This window comes from Bubalus bubalis, chromosome 21 (genome assembly GCF_019923935.1).
Source record: "Bubalus bubalis isolate 160015118507 breed Murrah chromosome 21, NDDB_SH_1, whole genome shotgun sequence".
In the NCBI taxonomy this organism is placed as follows: Eukaryota; Metazoa; Chordata; class Mammalia; order Artiodactyla; family Bovidae; genus Bubalus; species Bubalus bubalis.
In genome coordinates, this window is record NC_059177.1 from 28,620,105 (window position 1) to 28,641,930 (window position 21,826).

At 38.4% G+C, this 21,826-nt stretch overlaps 1 protein-coding gene across 5 annotated transcripts in view; it reads right to left on the minus strand.

Moving 5' to 3' along the window:
• PPP4R2 (protein phosphatase 4 regulatory subunit 2) overlaps window positions 1–21,826 on the minus strand; it is a 55,550-nt gene that overhangs the window by 18,226 nt on the left and 15,498 nt on the right. The window contains exon 3 of one of the 5 annotated variants that reach the window (XM_044933950.2): window positions 3,741–3,806. The exons of the other annotated variants lie outside the window; for them this stretch is intronic. Within the exon in view, the coding sequence (XP_044789885.1) occupies window positions 3,741–3,806 (66 nt within the window). The remainder of the gene's footprint in view (window positions 1–3,740; window positions 3,807–21,826) is intronic. 5 annotated transcript variants of the gene reach the window in all.

Consider the following 21,826-nt stretch of genomic DNA (forward strand, 5'->3'; position numbering starts at 1 on the left):
GCACACACACATACACATACAGTGGGATATAGCCTTAAAGAGGAAGAGAAACTTTCACATACTAAAACAATGATTAATCTTGAACACATCACACTAAGCAAAATAAGCCAGACACAAAAGAAGAAGTATTCTGATTTCACTTTTATGAGGTATCTAGAATAGTCAAAGACACTGCAGAAAGGCATATGCCAGGGCTTTGCAGAAGGGATGGTTGACACGTTATTGTTTAAGGGGTACAGTATCAGGAGACAGACTGCCATTAAGTTCATGAAAAGATGTGCATTAAGGAAATGCACATCAAAACCACAAGATACCATTCCACACCCACTGAAATTGTTACATTAAAAAAGATGTATTCAATGACAAGTGTTGGGGAGGAAGTAGGACAGGTGGAAACCTACATACTGCTGATGGGAATGTAAAATGGTATACAGCCCTTTTGGAAAATAGCTTGGATTGGCAGTTACTCAAAAAGTTAAAAAAGAGCTGATGTGTGACTTCACAACTTCCTGTTCAATGGGTGGATCATATGGTAGGTAAATTTTATTCACTACTAGCATTTTTACTAGGCAATGCCAAAGAATGCTCAAACCACTGCACAACGGCACTCATCTCACATGCTAGCAAAGTCATGCTCAAAATTCTCCAAGCCAGTCTTCAGCAATACATGACCCGTGAAATTCCAGACGTTCAAGCTGGTTTCAGAAAAGGGAAAGGAACCAGAGACCAAACTGCCAATATCCACTGGATCATCGAAAATGCAACAGAGTTCCAGAAAAACATCTATTTCTGCTTTATTCACTATGCCCAAGTCTTTGACTGTGTGGATCACAATAAACTGGAAAATTCTGGAGGAGATGAGAATACCAAACCACCTGACCTGCCTCTTGAGAAATCTGTATGCAGGTTAGGAAGCAACAGTTAGAACTGGACATGGAACAACATACTGGTTCCAAATAGGAAAAGCAAGGCTGTATATTGTCACCCTGCTTATTTAACTTCTATGCAGAGTACATCATGAGAAACGCTGGACTGGAAGAAGCATAAGCTGGAATCAAGATTGCTGGGAGAAACATCAATAACCTCAGAAATGCAGATGACACCACCCTTATGGCAGAAAGTGAAGAACTAAAGAGCCTCTTGATGAAAGTGAAAGAGGAGAGTGAAAAAGTTGGCTTAAAACTCAACATTCAAAAATTAAGATCATGGCATCAGGTCCCATCACTTCATGGCAAATAGATGGGGAAACAATGGAAACAGTGGCAGGCTTTATTTTTGGGTGCTCCAAAATCACTGCAGATGGTGACTGCAGGTGTGAAATTAAGACACTTACTCCCTGGTAGGAAAATTATGACCAACCTAGACAGCATACTAAAAAGCAGAGACATTACTTTGCCAGCAAACGTCCATCTAGTCAAAGCTATAGTTTTTCCAGTAGTTATGTATGGATGTGAGAGTTGGACTATAAAGCAAGCTGAGAGCCAAAGAATTGATGTTTTTGAACTGTGGTGCTGGAGAAGACCCTTGAAGAGTCCCTTGGACTGCAAGGAGATCCAACCAGTCCATCCTACAGGAAATCAGTCCTGAATATTCATTGGAAGGACTGATGCTGAAGCTGAAACTCCAATACTTTGGCCACCTGATGTGAAGAACTGACTCACTAGTAAAGACCCTGATCCTGGGAAAGACTGAAAGTGGGAGAAGGGGACAATAGAGGGTGAGATGGTTGGAGAGCATCACTGACTCGATGGACATGAGTTTGGGTAAACTCTGGGAGTTGGTGATGGACAGGGAGGACTGGCGTGCTGCAGTCCATGGGGTCTCAAAGAGTCGGACATGACTGAACGACTGAACTGAACTAAACGGCTTTAAAATTTGATCATGGTGATTATTTAAAGCTATATGCATGATTAAGTTTTCCCTCCTTTCCCTAGATTTCTTTTGGGAAGGGGAATTTGACGTTTAATAGGCAGATGCAGCACATTTTAATTTCTGACATGACTAATACTAACTTCTGAGTACTATCCAATTGCCAATGGTTACTAAAATTTCTTTAAATTTCACTAGATTCCCTATAGTCATTTCAGTTCAGTTCAGTCGCTCAGTCATGTCCGACTCTTTGCAACCCCATGAATCGCAGCACGCCAGGCCTCCCTGTCCATTACCAACTCCCAGAGCTCACTCAGACTCACGTCCATTGAGTTAGTGATGCCATCCAGCCATCTCATCCTCTGTCGTCCCCTTCTCCTCCTGCCCCCAATCCGTCCCAGCATCAGAATCTTTTCCGATGAGTCAACGCTTCGAATGAGGTGGCCAAAGTACTGGAATTTCAGCTTTAGCATCATTCCTTCCAAAGAACACCAAGGACTGATCTCCTTTAGAATGGACTGGTTGGATCTCCTTGCAGTCCAAGGGACTCTCAAGAGTCATTTAACTAAAACTTAAACATACTAGGGGAGGTTGCTGAAATAAGAGCCATATACTTTTCATTTCTTAAGAATTCTTTCCATAGTTTTAATAATCATTCCCTAAGTCATAACCTGTTTCATGAATTAGAATTTCCATGTACACATTTGAGAAAAAAAAAGACGCATCTTTCCATGAATTGCTTTAAAGTCCACCTATGACACGTGAACACCACCACATTAATGTAAAGAGCAAGAAAAAACGTGATGGGAGACCTGGTAAAGCAAACTATGGGGAGCTTTAACGACTCTAGCTCACTAGAGCAGACAGTAACTAAGTCCCGTACAATGAAATGAATTACTGAATTTGTACTTTAAGCTTCACAGGTAACAAGCAGACTTACTCTATATATCATCTCCAACTGATACAACTCAAATTATGACATACATAATTGGAGGGGAAAAAAAGCTTCTATAACTTTTTAGATGCAACACAACCAATAAAAACAAAAGCAGAAAATGCTTCCCTGAAAATTATGTAATTTGAGCACAAAAACAAGCCGTGAGTAAGTCAACTAAAAATTTGGCAACAAAAATAATTTTCTTATGAATGTACTCATAGAACGAGAAACTAGAAAAGAAAAACAACAAAAAAAAATCCTTAGTTTTCAAATGAAAATAAAATTATTCTAAACAGATGGCTCATGAAACACAAACACGTTTTCAACTTTAGAATCAACTCCTCCACATAAAAATTTCCTCCAATACATACTCAGAATTTTCATCTACTCTGCTCAAATTAACTCAAGAATCCACTGAAATGCATTACCATTAAGTAACTTCACCTCCCTCTGCTTCCTTTGTTCTCATTCCTCTTCATTTTTCCCTTTATGCAGTAGCTCCTCTACGAAGGAAAATACCTCATACGACTAAAAAATGTATTCTCCTTTCAAACACTGCACTCATCTTTTTCCTATATAGGAACTGGTAAGTACTAGAACAAATATGTTTCCCTCACAATTTTCAGGTTAAAGCTATTTTTCAGAGCCCAAGGGTAGAAAATCCATTCCTTTATTTCCCAGCTACTTCTGGAACATTTTAGTGGCCAGCAGCTACATCTTAACTTGTTGCCTCTTACAGTTCCAGATTCTACTAAGATTACTCAGCTCACTGCTTTGCATGCAAAATCTGTGTGGGAAGCTAACATAGCAGAGCATAGGAGAGCCCAACACTATCTCCAAGGGAAAGCAGATGCCGTACAATCTGTAAACAAAGGGAAATGTGGAAAAAAATGAATGCACGAAAACAAACAAATTAATGAGACTTATCACTGACCCAAGATGACGGGGCTTTGAATCGGGAGACTTAGAGTGTCGTAAGAATTCAGCTGTAACAATCTGACTGGAGCAAACAAAGACAAGTCAACTGAATCTGAATTTCATCAGCAGACAAAGTGTGATAAGAATTTAATCATAACTATCTGACAAATACAAGTAAATTTAATCTGAACACTGAATTACATGAGCAGAAGATGGGCAAAAATAACGTAATTGCTTACACAAAATGCTGCCATTTTTAAGAACTTTAAAATATAAATTACCAAGTCAGAAATCTCTACATGGAGCCCCAATCAAGAGAACATTTCTTTTGTATAATTATACTTTTATAATATCTTTACCAATTAATTGAGCAAACATTAAAAATGTCAGTGGAACAGAGAGCCCAGAAATAGACCCAAACATAAATGGAAACTCAGCATATGGCAAAGGACAGATTTTTCAGTTAACAGTCTGAGAAATGACAGCCCTCCTACAAAACTGTACCAAAGATTAAAAATTAAAAAGATGACTGTCCCACCCCCTTCTGATTCTATATATACAATACGTGCATGTACATCTTCAGCCATGTCTTGATTCTCTGCAACACTATGGACTGTAGCCCACCAGACTCCTCTGTCCATGGGATTCCTCCTCACAGGAATACTGAAGCAGGATGCCATTTCCTCCTCCAGGGTATCTTCCCGACCCAGGGATTGAACCCATGTCTCCTGCATTGGCAGGTGGATACCACTGAGCCACATGGGAAGCCCCATATAGACATAGAATAGTCATGGGAAAAAATTTACAGAACATAAAATGAAAATTCGCCATAATGTGCCCAGTAATCATTACTACAGTACATTTTTAGTAGTATACATATTATAGTAGAAAATATATCTTCTCTAATATATTTTTTTAAATCTAAGTTGGGCATCCTAAATTAGTATTCCTTTGATCCCCCACCTCATTCACTGTGGTACAGTCACCACGCAAGCAGTCTCTGAAAGTAAGATTTTAAAATATGTACCGTATTTGATGGTACCATTATTTAATAACCACCTTAAAGAAAAAATTTTAGGTCTGCTTCCAGCTCATTACAATTAAAAGTAATTCCATTTAATATCGCAATAATAAACTTTGTATGGCATCTGTTTATTACCTTAGGATAGACTCCTGTAAGTGGAATCAATGAATCAAAAGTATGAAATACAAAGAACTTTGATATTTTCAAAGGCGCCTCAGAAATGTTGTACCACTTTACAGCGATACCAGTACAGAAACACTTATTTCATTACAGTAATACACACTTCCAGAACTCATACATTTAACAGCAGAAACACACTACACTTTGCCTTTCATTCACTGCCAGTGAAGCAGTATGTTTACGGGCCACAAGACCTTTCTTTTGGGTTTGAATAGGTCCTTTCCAATCCCTTATCCTGTAGTTCCTCAGTCTTGGAGCCACTGACATTGTAAGCCTGATAATTCTTTGTCAAAGGGGGATGACCTGTGAACTGTAGAATGGTGAACAGCATCCTTGATCTCTACCCACAAGAAGTCAGGAGCACCCGACCTTAAAATGACCCCCACACTGTGACAGCAATAAATATCTATAAACACTGCCAAGTGCTTCCTGGGAGACAAAAAGTATCCCCAGTTAAAAACCACTACCTACTCCACCCCTTTAAAATTGCCTTTTTCTTATTCTCATGGTATTAACAGAAAAAGTAAAATTACTATGTATAATAATACAAGTATAAACAAACTACAGAAGTATAAAAGTAACATAACTTTTGTATTTCATTTCTTACCAAATGCTTCAAATATAAAACTTGCTGTTTTCATATAAATGTTAAAGTGACTCTAAAATATTTATCTGTTTTCTATTTTAAAATTATCTTTGAAATGCTACACATTTCCTTGCTCAGAAACTCATATCTGCAGATGGAATGGTACCTGCTCCAAAGTACCATGTCAAATAAAACTATGACACAAATTCTGAAGGTAAAGTTACTTGCCACTAAAAGTGAAGTTTTCAAATTAAGAGTGTTAAAATACCAAATGATAACTGTACATACAAAGGACCCAATCAGATGGAAAAGAAAGCTTCAACAGGTAACACTAACGTTAGATAATACCTCAGCGTAAACTTGGGTTTCTTCTTTGGCCACTTGTATATTCGTAACAATTCCAACATGTCTAAAGATTCAAGTTACTTTCCTCCACTCACCCATTTCTCCCTACCAATTAAAACAAAAAGTTCAAGAAATAGTCCATCTTGGTTAGCCTGATTTATGCTTAACTCTTAGCTAACCCTTGATCCTTTTTTGAAAAAATTTCTCAAATTTATTAATGTATCAACAGGGACCATCCCTTCCACATAGACAACTGAACTAAACAAATATGAACCAAAGACAGATCTCCTCTAACAGTACCATTCAAGCTAAACACAGCCAATTTGGAACTCAGAGGGTACTAGGTTTTTAAAAAAGTCGCACTAGTTTAATGGCTGGTGGATCTATTCTCCTTCTTGCTACTAGACAGTCACACTACTCACAACATTCATCATTTCCTCCATAATCCACTGATATCAAAGCCAATTTGCCATCAAGAGAGATGAGTCCATTCTTTCACCACATTTCCCAAAGCCTAGGCAGGCCCTGAGCCCTTTTTTTATTTTACCAACTGACAATGTAACATCAAGTTCAAAAGCAGTAGAAACAATGAAAGACAATGATCCTTAAAACAGTACAAAAAACAAGATATATAGATAATAAACAAATAGAAATAAGACAGCATAAACTATCAGATGCAAAGAGTTTAATGACGGTATAATAGAACCAACAAAAAGGAGATGAAATATAGGTTTAGAGCCATCAAGAAAAGACTTCAGGACAAAGTGGGACTTTAAGGTGAACCCTGAAACCATGAGTAGAGTATGGAAAAAGGAAGTGGAAAAGTTTAGGACTTAAAGACAGAAGGAACTTAATATAGACAAATGAATTTTTCCGTCTCAGCACCACTGATATTTTAGGCTTGAGAGTTCTGCACTGTGGTAGGCTATCCTGTCCATTGTAGGATGTTTGGCAACACCTGCAACCCATACACCTTGATGCCAGTAATCCTCAGCACAAACGGTGACAACCAAATATGTTTCTAGAGATTGCCAAATGAACCCTGGGGTGGGGGGTAGGGGAGACGGGAGGCTTGGTCCCAGCTGAAAACCACTGCAATACACAATCCCTTCTGTTGAGAATTATACTGCTTCCTCCTAAAAAACAGTAAGGTCAAGAAAATCAGAGGTGCAACACAGATTTCTCAAAAAATCTAAAGAATAAAATGGCATGAACATGTGTCCAAACATTTTGAGAGACAGAGGAGAAATTCTAAAATATACACAATTCATTAAAAAGAAATCATTAGCATTAATATCTATCTCATGAATCACTTCTAATTATACAGGAAAATGTGCTATGGAGATCAGAGTGATCTAGAGTATTTTTCCTCAAGTTCATTGAGAAAGCTGAGAGAAAAAAAACAACAGGAAAGCCCTTCTACCTCGAACCAGAGATCAACTGATGCAGTTGCAAAGCAAAGGAAGAAATAGTCAGCTTTTTTAAGGAGACTGAAATGAGCATACATAAATGGCTTTATAATTTGTTACTGAAAAATAAAATGAGCTGACATGGCACTGGTGGCAGATTACTGTTTAGTTCACAAGTTTCATCTTAGAGAATTCTTTTAGAATTTGAAGGTGAAGCTCAAAGTGTCTTAAAAGTGTTGGCAACACTGGCTTTTTAGTATGGTATGTGTCTATTCTGTGCTATTCTGTTTACAGATGGAATTAGCCATAAGCATACAGAAAAGTAAATGAAAAACAGCATTCACTAATACAATGTATGTAACAAACGTTGGGCTAATTTCAATACACTTATACTAAAGAAATCGGGCAATGGAAATCAGAAGTAGGTATGAACAGAGTAAGGGGGAGCAGGTAAAAGAAACTAAATCCTGTTATTATTATGAAATCAGTAATTATTCTAAAATTTTAAAGAAAAAAGTAACCGTCTAAAACTGCCACTTAGAAACAGGTAGGTCAACACCCCTTCTCCTAAAAAAGCAATGGTTTTAAAGTGGTTACCTCTATGGAATAGGAAATAAAGGAAAAGCACATAGAAGATTTTTTTGTTCCCTTTGTTGTACTAAATAAACTCCCTAAATCTAGCGCATTTAACTTCACTGAAAGTAAAAACAACAGGGTAAAAAAAAAAATTAAAGTGCTGGTGCTAGAGTCTGAAAGCTCATCTGGGTTCAAATTTTAGTTCAGCTACTTTTTCATTTGTGCGACACAGGAGCGTAACTCTAGCCTCCTTTTGTTTCCCGTATCTAAAATGGAGGTAAGTTATTCACTTCACAGAACTGCTGTATGCATTACATTAGTGTAAGGAGAGTGCTTATTTTAGCAAAGTGGCTGACTCCTACTAAGCACTCAATGGCTATTCATCCTCAAGAAACTCTGGATGCGGAGAACATTTGAGCAATACTGTAGAGATACGGAGAGGGCTTTCCAGGTATAAGACAGGACTGAGGCAACAAGAAAGGCTTCTGTTAGATCCTAAGATAGTTGGGCTTATCTTACGTACTCTCACATAACAGATATTTAATAGAGGCAATCTCTCCAGCCTAAGAGCACTTTTAGAGGCTCTTTAACCATTCCCTTCTATTACAGAAAGGAGAAAATTTACCCAATATTCCTTCTTTACCCATTCACAAAATTATTTCCTTTTAGAAAATGAATAAATGCAGTATTTTTGCTAACAAAAATATAAATAGGAAAAAAAAAACTACACATCACCCAGCTTCATTTTTAATAGTTCTGGATGAACTAGAAGATATTTAAATATATTGCACTTACTGTAGAAATTCTGACTCTACAAGACCTCCAATTCATTGATCTAACCACCTTTTTACTGTCCCTCACCACTTTATCAGATTAAATAATAATTAATCATTAAGCATTAGCCACCTGCCCCCCCAGCATAGAGTTGATTCTCTAGCCCCTCCCTAGCTTCACTGTACTCCCAAAATCAACTTTAAAAAATGCAAACCCCACCAAATCTGTGCCTATGCAGCACATGGGCACTAACACAAGATGAAAGAAAAATGCATCACCATACTAGCTTATTTCAAGTACAATATTAATGCTATCAGATTAGTATTTTATTTTCCTAGTTTATTCACTCCCAGACACTTCCAGATAACTATTTCATATCTCCTCCAGTGGGTCAGATGGGAAAGAATGTGCCTGCAATGAGAGACCAGGATTTGATCCCTGTGTTAGGAAGATCCCCTGGAGAAGAGAATGGCAATCCTGTCCAGAATTCTTGTATGGAGAATTCCAAGGACAGAGGAACCTGGCGGGCTACAGTCCATGGGACTGCAAAGAATCAGACACCACTGGGCAACTACACTTTCACTTTCTTTTCTCTCCTCAAACCCCCATTGAGTCCTCTTTCACTCTCATACTTAACACCCTTGAATTTCCTGAGTCCCCCACATTTATCCACCTACTACTAGAAGGGTCACCCACACCTGGAATTCCCACCTGTTATAATAGAAGTATCCATGCTCTCATCTATTTACATACCAGATTCTCCATTTGTGCACCTACTCAAGAGCATCACCTATGTAATCCTCCTTTTAATCAACCACAACTTTTTAATCTCTGATGGATCACTTCCACTACCATACAAATAAATTAACATTTCTCCCACTTCAGAATTTTTTTCTTCCTCTACTTACCCTCCGAGCTCCTCCATCATTTACACATCACCCGGTTTCATTTTTAATAGTTCTGGATGAACTAGATGTTTAAATATATATGCTCTCCTTTGAAGGAAAACTCCTTGAAAGGGTTGTCTCCCTTCCATTATCCCTCAAACCCACTTCAGACAGGCTACACCACTAAAACTAATCTGTGCTTATCAAGGTCATCAACTACCTCCATAATGCTAAAGCCAATAATCGTTTCTCACATCTCATCCTAACTGGCCTATCTAGGGTGTTTCACACAGTTGACAATTCTTCCTTAATTGCTTTCCGATACTGTCTTTTAGGACTTCCCTTATGGCCCAGCTGGTAAAGAATTCACTTGCAATGCAGGAGACCTGGGTTCAATCCCTGAGTTGGGAAGATCCCCTGGAGAAGGGAAAGGCTACCCACTCCAGTATTCTGGCCTGGAGTATTCTGTGAACTCTATAATCCATTGGGTCGCAAAGAGTCGGACACGACTGAGTGACTTTCACTTCACTTCACTCCACTGTCTTTTAACTTTCTGATCTTCCCTACTCATTGGTCCTTTCTGGTTTTACAAACTGCTCCATGCTGGAGTGATCCAAAGCTCAGCTAATCACTTCTGTCTACACTTGGTGATCTTCTCCTGTCTGAAGATTTTAAATACTATCTGTCAGTGCATTCACACGTCCAACCACCTGCTACACAACAGAAGAGAACTCAGCAAGTCCAAAACTGAACTTCTGGTCTTTCCCACAAATTGCTCCTCCCAAAGCCTTTCCCATTTCAGGTGTGAGAAATTCCACCCTTTCAGCTGCTAAGGCAAACTGGAGTTTTTTTTGATTCCATTCTTCCCCTCACACACCACACCGTATCTTCAGAAAATCCTCCCAGTTTTACCTTCAAAATGTATTAAAAGTATGACTAATTCTCACGACCTCCTGCTATGACTTAATCCATCTCTTCAAAAATATTATCTTCAATAATCCCTGCTTTTAGCTTACTTTGTGGCCAGTGAGTGCTCAGCTGTGTCTGACTCTTTGTGACCACATGGACAGTAGCCAGTCAGGCTCCTATGTCTATGGAATTTTCCAGGCAAGAATACAGGAGTGGTCTGCCATTTCCTTCTTCAGGGGATCTTCCAGACCCAGCCATCCAACCTGTGTCTCCTGCATTAGCAGACAGATTATCACTGAGACACCTGGGTTTTACCTAAAACCTATTTTCAGCACTGTCGTTCATAAAATTCTCTTAATGCTTAATTCTGACAATGTCACTTCTCAACTCAAAAAACTCCACACTGGCTCCTGATTTCACTCGGAGTAAAGGATAAAAACTCCTTACCATGGTTCACATTGCCTTAAATGATTTGACCCCAGCCCCCTCTGACCCCCTCTCCTTGATCAGTCTACTCCAGTCAGTGGCCTCCTTTGTTAGTCTGTGAAAAGGCGGAACACACTTCTTCTTAAGGGCCTTTGCAGGAAGTCCTCAGCCTGGAATGCTCTTCTACTAAGTAGATGCATGGCCAACTTCCTGTCTTGCTCAAATATCACCTTCAAAATAAGGCTGACTCTGACCACTTTATTTAAAATTACAACTGCCTCTCTACCCTTAAACTCTCGTTTCCCTTGCCATTTTTCTTATTCCTCTACTGCCCTTACAATCCAATAACATAATACATAATGTTGTTATATCTATCTGCTCACATATTTGTTCACCAGTGCATATATCACAAGTACCAATAATACATAAAGCAAAAAGTAATTGCTCGATAATTACTTGGTAAAAATATCCTGAAGTCTACTCTGAAATAACACTCACAACTACCTACAGTGGAAAAAAAGAAATCAGGAAGAAAAATACCACTTTCCAAGCAGATTTGGGAAGTATTACATGTGCAACTGTTTTAGCAATAGGAACAGAGAATTATATATAAACTTCAATGCATAATTATAATAATAGCAGCAAACACATAATGACTAATTCAGACACTGTTCTAAGCACTGTGTACTACTCAATCCTCATAACAACCCCATGAGTTAGGTAGTATTATTTCACTCATTTTATTATCAATAAAGCAACTAAGAAATAAAGTGGTTAAACAACCTGCCCACGGTTGTATAGCTAGTTAAGTAGTAGAGTCAAAATTTCAATGCAGGCATTTAGGCTTCAGAATCCATACTCTTGTTAAGAAGTCAATACACCTAGTAATAGGAAAAGTATAAGCAAAACCAAACAAACACACACAAAAACCTATGCAAATATACATCTCTAAGCTACAATGAAGTAGGGAAAGATTATTTAAAAAAAAAAAAAAGTGTACTTGCCTTCAAGGACTTCACAATATAAACAAAAAATAGTAAAATAACCAAATACACAATAGAAGCAATCATGAAGTACCGTAATGGACGAAGACACACCTAACCCAGGGTCAAGGAAAATTTTCCAACCCCTTAAAAGATGAGCAAAAAGGAAGAGAAAGGTCTTTATTCCAGGGAGAGGAAACAATATGGGCACAGGCACTAAGATGAGAAAGTGTGATCTACCACAGAACTGTGAGTAGTTAAAGTGGGGGGGGGGGGGGGACAAACTGGGGGACAAGAAAAGACATAATCACATATATTTTAAACATCATTATAATTATCTTGGGCTTCCCTGGTGGCTCAGACAATAAAGGATCTGCCTGTAATGCAGGAGACCTGGGCTGAATCCCTGGGTTGGGAAGATCCCCTGGAGGAGGAAACAGCAACCCACGCCAGTATTCTTGCCTGGAAAATCCCAAAGACAGAAGAGCCTGGCAGGCTACAGGCCACGGGGTTGCAGAGAGTCAGACATGACTGAGCAACTAACACTAATCAAAGGGAAGAGGCATAAAGATTTTAATTATGGGAAGAAGATATGTACACTGTAACACAATCACTGCTAACAGCATAGATTAGACAGACTGCCGCTGCTGCTAAATCACGTCAGTAGTGTCCGACTCTGTGCGACCCCATAGACGGCAGCCCACCAGGCTCCCCCGTCCCTGGGATTCTCCAGGCAAGAACACAGGAGTGGGTTGCCATTTCCTTCTCCAATGCATCAAAGTCAAAAATGAAAGTGTATTTCAAGTTCTCATTTCCTCTAGCTTAAATTCCTATAATAGCCTCCTAAGTGACTGCCCTAACTTCCCTGAATTAAGACTTCAGCTCCACAAGGCAAAGCTCTCTCTCCCTTGCCCTCAAATCATCAGTAACTTGTGAACTCTTTCTAAAAGCAAAATTCTATGTAATAGCAAGACACTCTCTGATCTATGGCCTTCCCTGATAGCTCAGTTGGTAAAGAATCCGCCTGCAATACAGGAGACTCTGGTTCGATTCCTGGGTTGGGACGATCTGCTGGAGAAGGGACAAGCTACCCACTCCAGTATTCTTAGGCTTCCCTTGTGGCTTGGCTGGTAAAGAATCCACCTGCAATGTGGGAGACCTGGGTTCGATCCCTGCATTGGGAACAGCCCCTGGAGAAGGGAAAGGCTACCCACTCCAGGATTCTGGCCTAGAGAATTCCATGGACTGTTTAGTCCATGGTGTCGCAAAGAGTCAGACACGACTTGAAAGTGAGCGACTTTCACCTTCTCCAATCTATCCCAAATCTACCTTCATAGCCCTGCACTTTTCCTGACTACTCCTTCGTTCACTGTTCCTTCGAGCTGGACTAAGCCTGTCTCACACCATGAAGCCATTCCTAACTCTCCTGTCAGAAGTCAACCTCTGACTCTACTGCTGCCAAAACATTTATTGCTCCCTTAAAATAACTATTATATTTTGCCTCAGACCATGATCTCTAGTTTTATGTCCTTACAAGATCCGGTTAGGAATCTTAGGAAGCTAAGAAACATGTAACCCAATTTCTCTTTTGGGAGGGAACTGTCTTTATCATAAAAACACTTTGACACCAACTTAGCTTAGCAAAAGCTACGGCTTTAAAGTATAATTATGCATTCCTGCAATTCAGATAGGTTGTTAAGAATGTTGAATTTCTCAATAACAGAATAGGGGTTAGTGCAAACTCTAACTAAATCCTTAAAAGTCAGGAATTTCCTGCTGACAAATAAGTTGAGTTATAACCTCACAACAGTGAGATAATATTAGTTATACACTTCACCTGTATGATGAATTTGGGGGTACTTCAGATACGTATATACTGGTTACAGCATATGCCAATGGGTACATATACAGCATATACCAAGATACAAATACAAGGATGGACCTCCAGCTGTTTCCCTGACCACACCACCTGATCCCTTTCTAAAAGAGAATTTATCCTGGGGTAGGCCAACTGTATGTTCTAGTCCAGGAAAGTAAAACAGGGCGGAACAGGAATTTATTAGAACTAAATCACCGCTTTGGCTGCAAACTAAAAAAAAAAGTGTCCAGCAACTTCTAGTGCTGATACCCTGAAGCACCCTATCTATCACACTGGCTTGGAGATATAGCTTAAGCTTTGATTCCAAGCGCTACCTCAATATTCTTCCAATAAATCTCTCCTTCTCTTCTCGTTTCCTTTTGGGCTTACATAAAACAAAATCACTCTGTGTTGCTGCCAAGCAAAAAGTTTAAAATAAATCTGATGCTTTCAAAATGCTGAAGATTCCTTCAAAATTAAATCTTTAATACTCCAGTTTTAAGCAGAAATCAAATCTGTGGAAAAGAGCCTCTTCCAAATTTTCAAATTACAAGTTTATTTAACATTTTATTATTTAAATGGTGTGACGCTAGTAAATTAATATAAGCCTGCTTGTGCTTTCCCAAATGAGCCATTTGAACATTCAGTCTAGCAGAATACCCATAGGATTCAGAGAATTTGGGTTTTAAATTTGTGTGTAACTCCAGAATGTCAAAGATCTGGCATTCTTATACAGTGATACTCTCCTTATGACACATCATTTTATAGCTATTTTCTTCTTTATTATAACTTCAACACTGACTACAGTCTGGTGAATTTTCTCTTTTTCCAGTATAAATATTGTAGGACTTCAAAATATATAAATGCTCTGAAGCTTGATTCTCCTACATAAGAAATTAAATATGAATTTATAAATGTATTTATGAATTTGAAAGACCAAAGATCATACATGTCAACCAAACATATCTACAAAGCCTTTTTTCAATGTGAACTTTTCACCTTTTAAAAATATAAAAAGTATAATTGCTTACAGTCAGTGAAATTACAAATTAAGAAAAATTAAATGATGAATGGTGAAACTCATTCTGAGAATTCAGAAATAAAAACATTCAAACTGAAAACTAAAAAGCAATGTTGATCCAATTATATTTGTAAAGGGCTACTGGCATTTCTTTTTCAAGTATGCCTGAAAATTTTAATTTGAATTCCTCAGAATACAAAGGTCTGCTCATGTATACGTTAGTTTTTTCTGATGACTTTTTCTTTTTTTGGAAACTACTTATTAAATTCCTTATTTTTTGTTTTACTGAGAGCATATAAATAGTAAGCGTATTTAGAGGCATAGAATGAGGGAGACTTTTCACTTCTTTTATCAAAGACTACAATGTTCAAATTGTTTTAAATAAGGTACACTCCCCTACTTTTATAATTTAAAAAAAAAAAAAAAACAAACAAACCACATTTTAAATATTTGGCCACATTTCTCAAAACCATGCCTCACACTAACACCAAATAATTTCCAAATTAGCACACTTGGAAAACTTCATTCCATTTATGTGTTTCTATAATTTGAAGGTTTTTATAACAGTTCAATTATGAATGTTTTAAAAACAATCGAAAATAATTTTATCCACAAATCCTCATACCAACCTGAACTTTAAAGACTACCAAGCAAATAAAATAGCAACTTACTCTTAAAATGTTTAAAACCTTTTCTTACTTGAAACATGCCAACACTTAAATCAATCTACTAACACTAAACTTAGAAGCCTTTCTTTCAAAATAATTCTTCCAAACTGTCTGTACTACTGGCCCAAAACACTTATGTTTTCTAAACCTTCAAAAAAAGCTAACGACACTGTATTATTCAGATATAAATCAGGAGCAACTGTAAGACTCTATTATTTTAACAAAATTTTAAGAAATCTAGGATACTACTGATGTTTGAATTTCTGAGATATTTAAAATGTGGGAAAAAACATGCTGATGAGAAATATTTACAGAAGTTTAATTTTAAGATGTCTTTCTAGGTAGCAAAGAGATTCTAGGATTAAACCTTTATTTTTTAAAATTTATAATTATGTCAAAATTTTGAGGACTATCTGGAATTTATATGTTGATACATAGCAGAAAAAATTAAAAAAGCAAAAACTTGAAGCAATTTCAATTTTATTCCCACCTAATCTAATTAATCTCTTTAGCACTTCATACATTATGAAGCTAGTATTATTTGACCCCAAAGTTTTCACCTCTCCAAAATTTAAAAATAGAAATGTATATCAAACATGGTAATTATTTTTGGTTGAATTCTTCTGTCTTAAGCTTATAGCATATGCTGACTTAAGGGTCAACTGAAAAAAATTACTCTCTTAAGGAACTACATTTATAAGCTTCCCCTAGTCCTAACTTTAAAGATGAAGTTAACGTAGTTGATACTGGCAAATACAGATAATAGTAGTGAGCAAAACATTAAATGAGGGACTTCCCTGGTGGTCCAGTGGCTGGGACTCCATGCTTCCAATGCAGAGGGCCCAGGTTCGTTCCCTAGTCAGGGAACTAGATCCCGTATGCCACAACTAAGACCCAGCACAAGCAAACTAAATGTTTTAAAAAAATATTAAATGAATATAATACTAATAAATATTACAAGGGACTATGGTTTGTGTACTCACCAGTGCATTCTAAGATACCCAGCACAGGTATATGCTCAATAATTGGTTGCTGACATCCCAGTAAAGATGTGAAGGAACTTAAGCAAACCCGATACACAGAAATTACACAAACACTAACTTGGAGAAAAAAACATAGCAAGGCAACCTCTGCATTCAGAAAACTTCATACCAGCATTTTTTACATAAAATGTCACATAACATGCATTTACTCTCACATAGTACACATTCAATAAATCCCAGCCCCTTTTCCTTCCCACTTCCTTGTTAGCAGTGTATATCTAAAATATTTACTTCATAAAACTCAATTAACATCAAAACTTTAAGAATACAACTGCATAAAACAATCCATACCTGAATGTAATCGGTAAATATAAAAAGACAGACATGCAAAGCATTGACAAATCTTAGACTATGTGTGTGTCCACCCAAATTTTTTATATTGAAGCCTCTAGCCCACAATGTGATGGTATTTGAGGATGAGACCTTTGGGAGACAATTAAGCATAAATGAGGTCTTAAGAGTCAGACCCTCCTAATGAAACTACTGCTTTTATTAGAAGAAATGGGGCAGGGGGCAGTTATGGAGGGCAGGCAGGAGAGCGGCCCTCCCCAGGTACCGCCCCACCTCTGCGAGGACTCAGCAAGAAGCTGGCGTTGGGCAAGACAGGAAGAGAGGTTCTCACCAGAACCCAACCATGCTGGCACTGTGATCTCAAACTTCCAGCCTCTGTAACGGTAGGAAAACAATTTCTGTTCTTTACATCACCCAGTCTATGGTATTTTCTTACAGTAGCCCAAGCTAAAACAGCAAAGCTACTATTTTGAAGGAAAGATGATACTGAAGGATGTAATGATCAAAAAACAAATTATGGCCTCCAAGGGCCTAGCTTGGTAGAAGAAATAATATATTAAAATTCCCATACAGAGTAGAAAATGGTACAATGGAGGCTTTAGAAAAGCAAGATTACTATCTTGTTTAACATTTAGGGAGAGGTGAGATGGGGGAAGGGAGGGAGGCTCAAGATTGAGTGGACATATATATGACTGATTCACGTTGACGTATGGCAGAGATCACCGTAACATTGTAAAGCAATTATCCTCAAGCTAAAACAAAAACAAAACAACTAGGGAGGCTTAGAAACAAGCAAAAGTGACAAAGGATAAATAGAATCTGGACACAGAAAAACTGAAAGGGAAGAAAGCAAGCAAGCAGTCTCAGAATTTTCACACACACAACACTCAAAATGCTGATACCAGTAATGTTTTCTAAATATTTAAAAAATATTTCTTTAACAGATGAAGACAAGTTTTAATTTTTCTATTCACATATTTAATCCAGCTCCTACACTGCACCACATTTTGAGCAAGGCAATTTCAGCCCCATCAAAGCCTACAGAACCACAAACAGAAACAAATAGAAAATCTGATCAATGAATGTCAGATATATGGTAGTTTCTATGGAGAAAAGGAGATCCAAGACAGCTTTTCAGTAGATTCATATGCACTTGAATGGAGCTGGCTGAACAGTCTTAAAGGACAAGTCGAAGTTATCCCGTGAAGAAAAATGTCAGAGGCAAAGATGATGACAGAAATATGCTGCAATGTAATGCTAGCAAAACAGAGCACTGCATACTCAGTGAACTGCAAATCACTTGGCAAAGTTATATACGGTGGCAAGAGACAGGACTGGGAAGGTAAATAGAACTCAGATCAAGAAAACAATTTTAAAGACAAAAACAGTATCCGTTTAACAGGATGAAAGTTTAAGAAAGAATGATACAAACTAGTAATACTATACAAGGGAGGCTTCAAATGAAACTTCAGAAGAGAGTGACCATATATCCTAGTTAGAACAGTCCTGGTCTCCATCTGTACACCTGGTGTTCTGCCCAGCTTACCATGTGCATCATATTTAATGAAGTATTATTAATAATTACATTAAAATGCACAGTTTTGGTAACCTCTCTAATTTGTACTTCCAATTTCTATGACCTTGTCAGACTGTTTGTGAAAACCATGTGTAATGAAGAATGCTTCCACTTAAACACACAGTTAAATCTGAAAAATGACAGAAACAGCCAATCTCTCTCTCTCACCTGTCTCAGGCTCAATTTAATCCTTCCGTTTCAAAGACAGTAAGCAAGGGTGGCTAGGGCAGCTAACTTCTTTGGAGGGAGAGAAGTGGTCAACACTGTCTTCACTAATGTTCCACTGGTGTACCGGCCGGTTGTATAGTGGCCCGTGACTCTGAGAGATACACACAGCAGCCACGCTACCAGTCAGGAGAGTTCATGGGTACATACAGAGCAATTAATTAAGGTATCAAGTTGTTACTCCATCCACAAAGTGAGAAATTAAAGGTTCTTTCTCTTCCCTACACATGTAAGAATGGTCCACTGAAGCTAGTTAATGGATGTATTTGTGAAGTAATAAGAAATATGCATACTGGTCTCTGCTCCTAGATCCTAAGAGCTCCTAAAACCCTTGAAAATAAAGGTTCTAAGGAGAATCTTTTGTTCTAATATTTAGTCTCTGGTCCCAGTTCCTCACAGAGAGCTACTAAATTTCTTGGAATTTCCTGGGTGATAAGTCTTTTATTCTCATGAGGTAACTCTGACTCTTGGTAGGTTCCTAGATGGGGACTGGTCACCAGAAACATCGAGTCGTGATTAGAAGTTTGAAGCTTTCAGTCCCACTTCCCACTGTCATTCTCTGGAGAGGGGCTAAAAGTGGAATTAATCATCAATCGTGCCCACTTGATAAAACCTCAATGCTATGCTAAGTCGCTTCAGTCGTGTCCGACTCTGTGCGACCCCGTAGACGGCGGCCCACCAGGCTCCCCCGTCCCTGGGATTCTCCAGGCAAGAACACAGGAGTGGGTTGCCATTTCCTTCTCCAATGCATGAAAGTGAAAAGTCAAAGTGAAGTTGCTCAGTCGTGTCCAACTCTTAGCGACCTCATGGACTGCACCCTAATAGGCTCCTCCGTCCATGGGATTTTTCCAAGCGGAGTGGGGTGCCATTGCCTTCTCAAAAAAATAAACATCTATAATCTATGGGGTTCAGAGAGCTGAACTGGTGAATCTTGGTCTGGATTGGTGAACAGTAATGTGTCCACATGCTGGGAAGGTGGTGCACTCCAACCTCCACAGGCATCTCATCTTCTGCTCAGAACCTTTCTGGACCTCACCACAGGTATCTCTTCATTTGGCTATTCATTCATAACCTTTAATATCCTGTGTAATATTAGTAAACCAGTAACCTAGATAGTAAACAGTTTTCCTGAGTTCTGTGAGCCACTCTAGCTAATTAACAGAATCCGAGGAAGGGGTTATAGAAACCTCTGATTTTGAGTCTGTTGTTCAGAAAAACAGGTTTAACAACCTGGAGTTGTGACTGGTCTGCAGGTGGTGGTGGTGGGAGGCAGCACTGTGGGGCTAAGCCCTTAACATGTGAGATCTGACGCTAACTCTGAGTACAACATGTAACAACTGAATCGTAGGAGACTCAGAATTACTTGGTGGGAAAACCTCCCCAACAAATCTAATGTCAAGACTGTTGTGAGTATAACCAGCAAGGAGCAAGACTTCTAGGCAATATTTGATTCGATAAAAGGCAAAGCATTTTGGACTTTAACTGAAAATCAGGAAAGAGAACACTTTATAATTAAACTATCAAATCTTGATAAGTGTACTTCTTTCTCAAAATTAGACTTTTCTAAGTTTCTCAAGTATCAACAGAATCCTAAAAGATAAAACTAAGAAGTCTTGGTTATACACATCAGTATTTTTATTTCACAGGTCACAAAACAAAACTATCAGAGACTTTTTAAAGCTTAATGTATGCTTTTTCCTATGAAGCAAAATCTTTCAACCTCAGCACTACTGATATTTTGGGTTTGATAACCCTTTGCTGTGGGTGTTATCCCACGCACTGGAGCACTCCAGGCACTCACTGTATCCTGATGCCAGCTGCACCCTCCATTTATAACAACCAGAAATGTCTCCAGATGTTGTTATCCCTGGCTGAGAACAGTTATGAAGTATTGAAAAGGAAAGTGAAGTAAATTACATCATTAAATGCAACCTTGGAGATAAATCCCACATCTCAAAATTCTCACACATCTTCAATTATTTTTCCTTAAAGACTGTTAAGTATTCTACTTACATTTAAATAAAAGTATGTATTTATTCAAAACTAATTTTAAGATAGTAGGAAACAATCTTTAAGATATGTCCATTTTGGGGTGGGGAGTATTTTCACTTCTTCTGCTTGACTAGGACTTCATGACATTTTGAGGTTCACAGCATGTTCTCAGTATTCAGTCAACCTAAGGGCAGAATGGGAGAAGGCAATGGCACCCCACTCCAGTACTCTTGCCTGGAAAATCCCATGGATGGAGGAGCCTGGTGGGCTGCAGTCCATGGGGTCACTAAGAGTCAGACACGACTGAGCGACTTCACTTTCACTCTTCACTTTCATGCATTGGAGAAAGAAATGGCAACCCACTCCAGTGTTCTTGCCTGGAGAATCCCAGGGACGGGGGAGCCTGGCGGGCTGCCGTCTATGGGGTCGCACAGAGTCGGACACAACTGAAGCGACTTAGCAGCAGCAGCAGCAAGGGCAGAATGTAGCTTTTTGTAACTTGTTGTTTAGGATTATTTACAAATAAGTAAACAAGGGCCACACGGAGGGGCGGGGCGGGGCTGGATTTACCGTAACAAAATGTCAAATACAGTCATAAAAATTAAAGATATACCTTTGTATTTGAAGTTTCTTTTACTGATAAATAAATATGACTACCTATCTCAGGAATGGGAGAAAAAAAGGCAGATACATGCCAGAAATAACAATTCCATCTACCCATTAAAACAAAGACCACCTTTTCCTATACAGTTTAGACCATCATGAGACTATTTTAAACTCAAATTATTCCTAATACAATAGAAGCATACCTTATTTAAAAGCAACTTTATCAAGCTACTCTATTATTTTAAAAATAAAAATCTAGCAAAAAGACTGAAAACAAAGGGACAAATCATAGTTTAATAAATGAGGGAAACGGAAAACAACAAAAAGCAATAAACAAATGCAAAGACCCTGGAGTAAAAGAAAAGAAAGCACATTAAAATGAGGTAACATTTTTCATCTATCAGATTTTCAGACTTAAAAGTCTAATAATGCTCAGTGCTGACACTGGACAGGAAACTTTGATATACTGTTTGTATACAGTTCAGTTCAGTCGCTTAGTTGTGTAGTCGTGTCCGACTCTTTGAGACCCCATGGACTGCAGCACGCCAGGCCTCCCTGTCCATCACCAACTCCAGAAGTTTACGCAAACTCATGTCCACAGGGCCGGTGATGCCATCCAACCATCTCATCCTCTGTCGTCACCTTCCCCTTCCTTCGATCTTTCCCAGCATCGGGGCCTTTTCAAATGAGTCAGTTCTTTGCATCAGGTGGCCAAAGTATTGG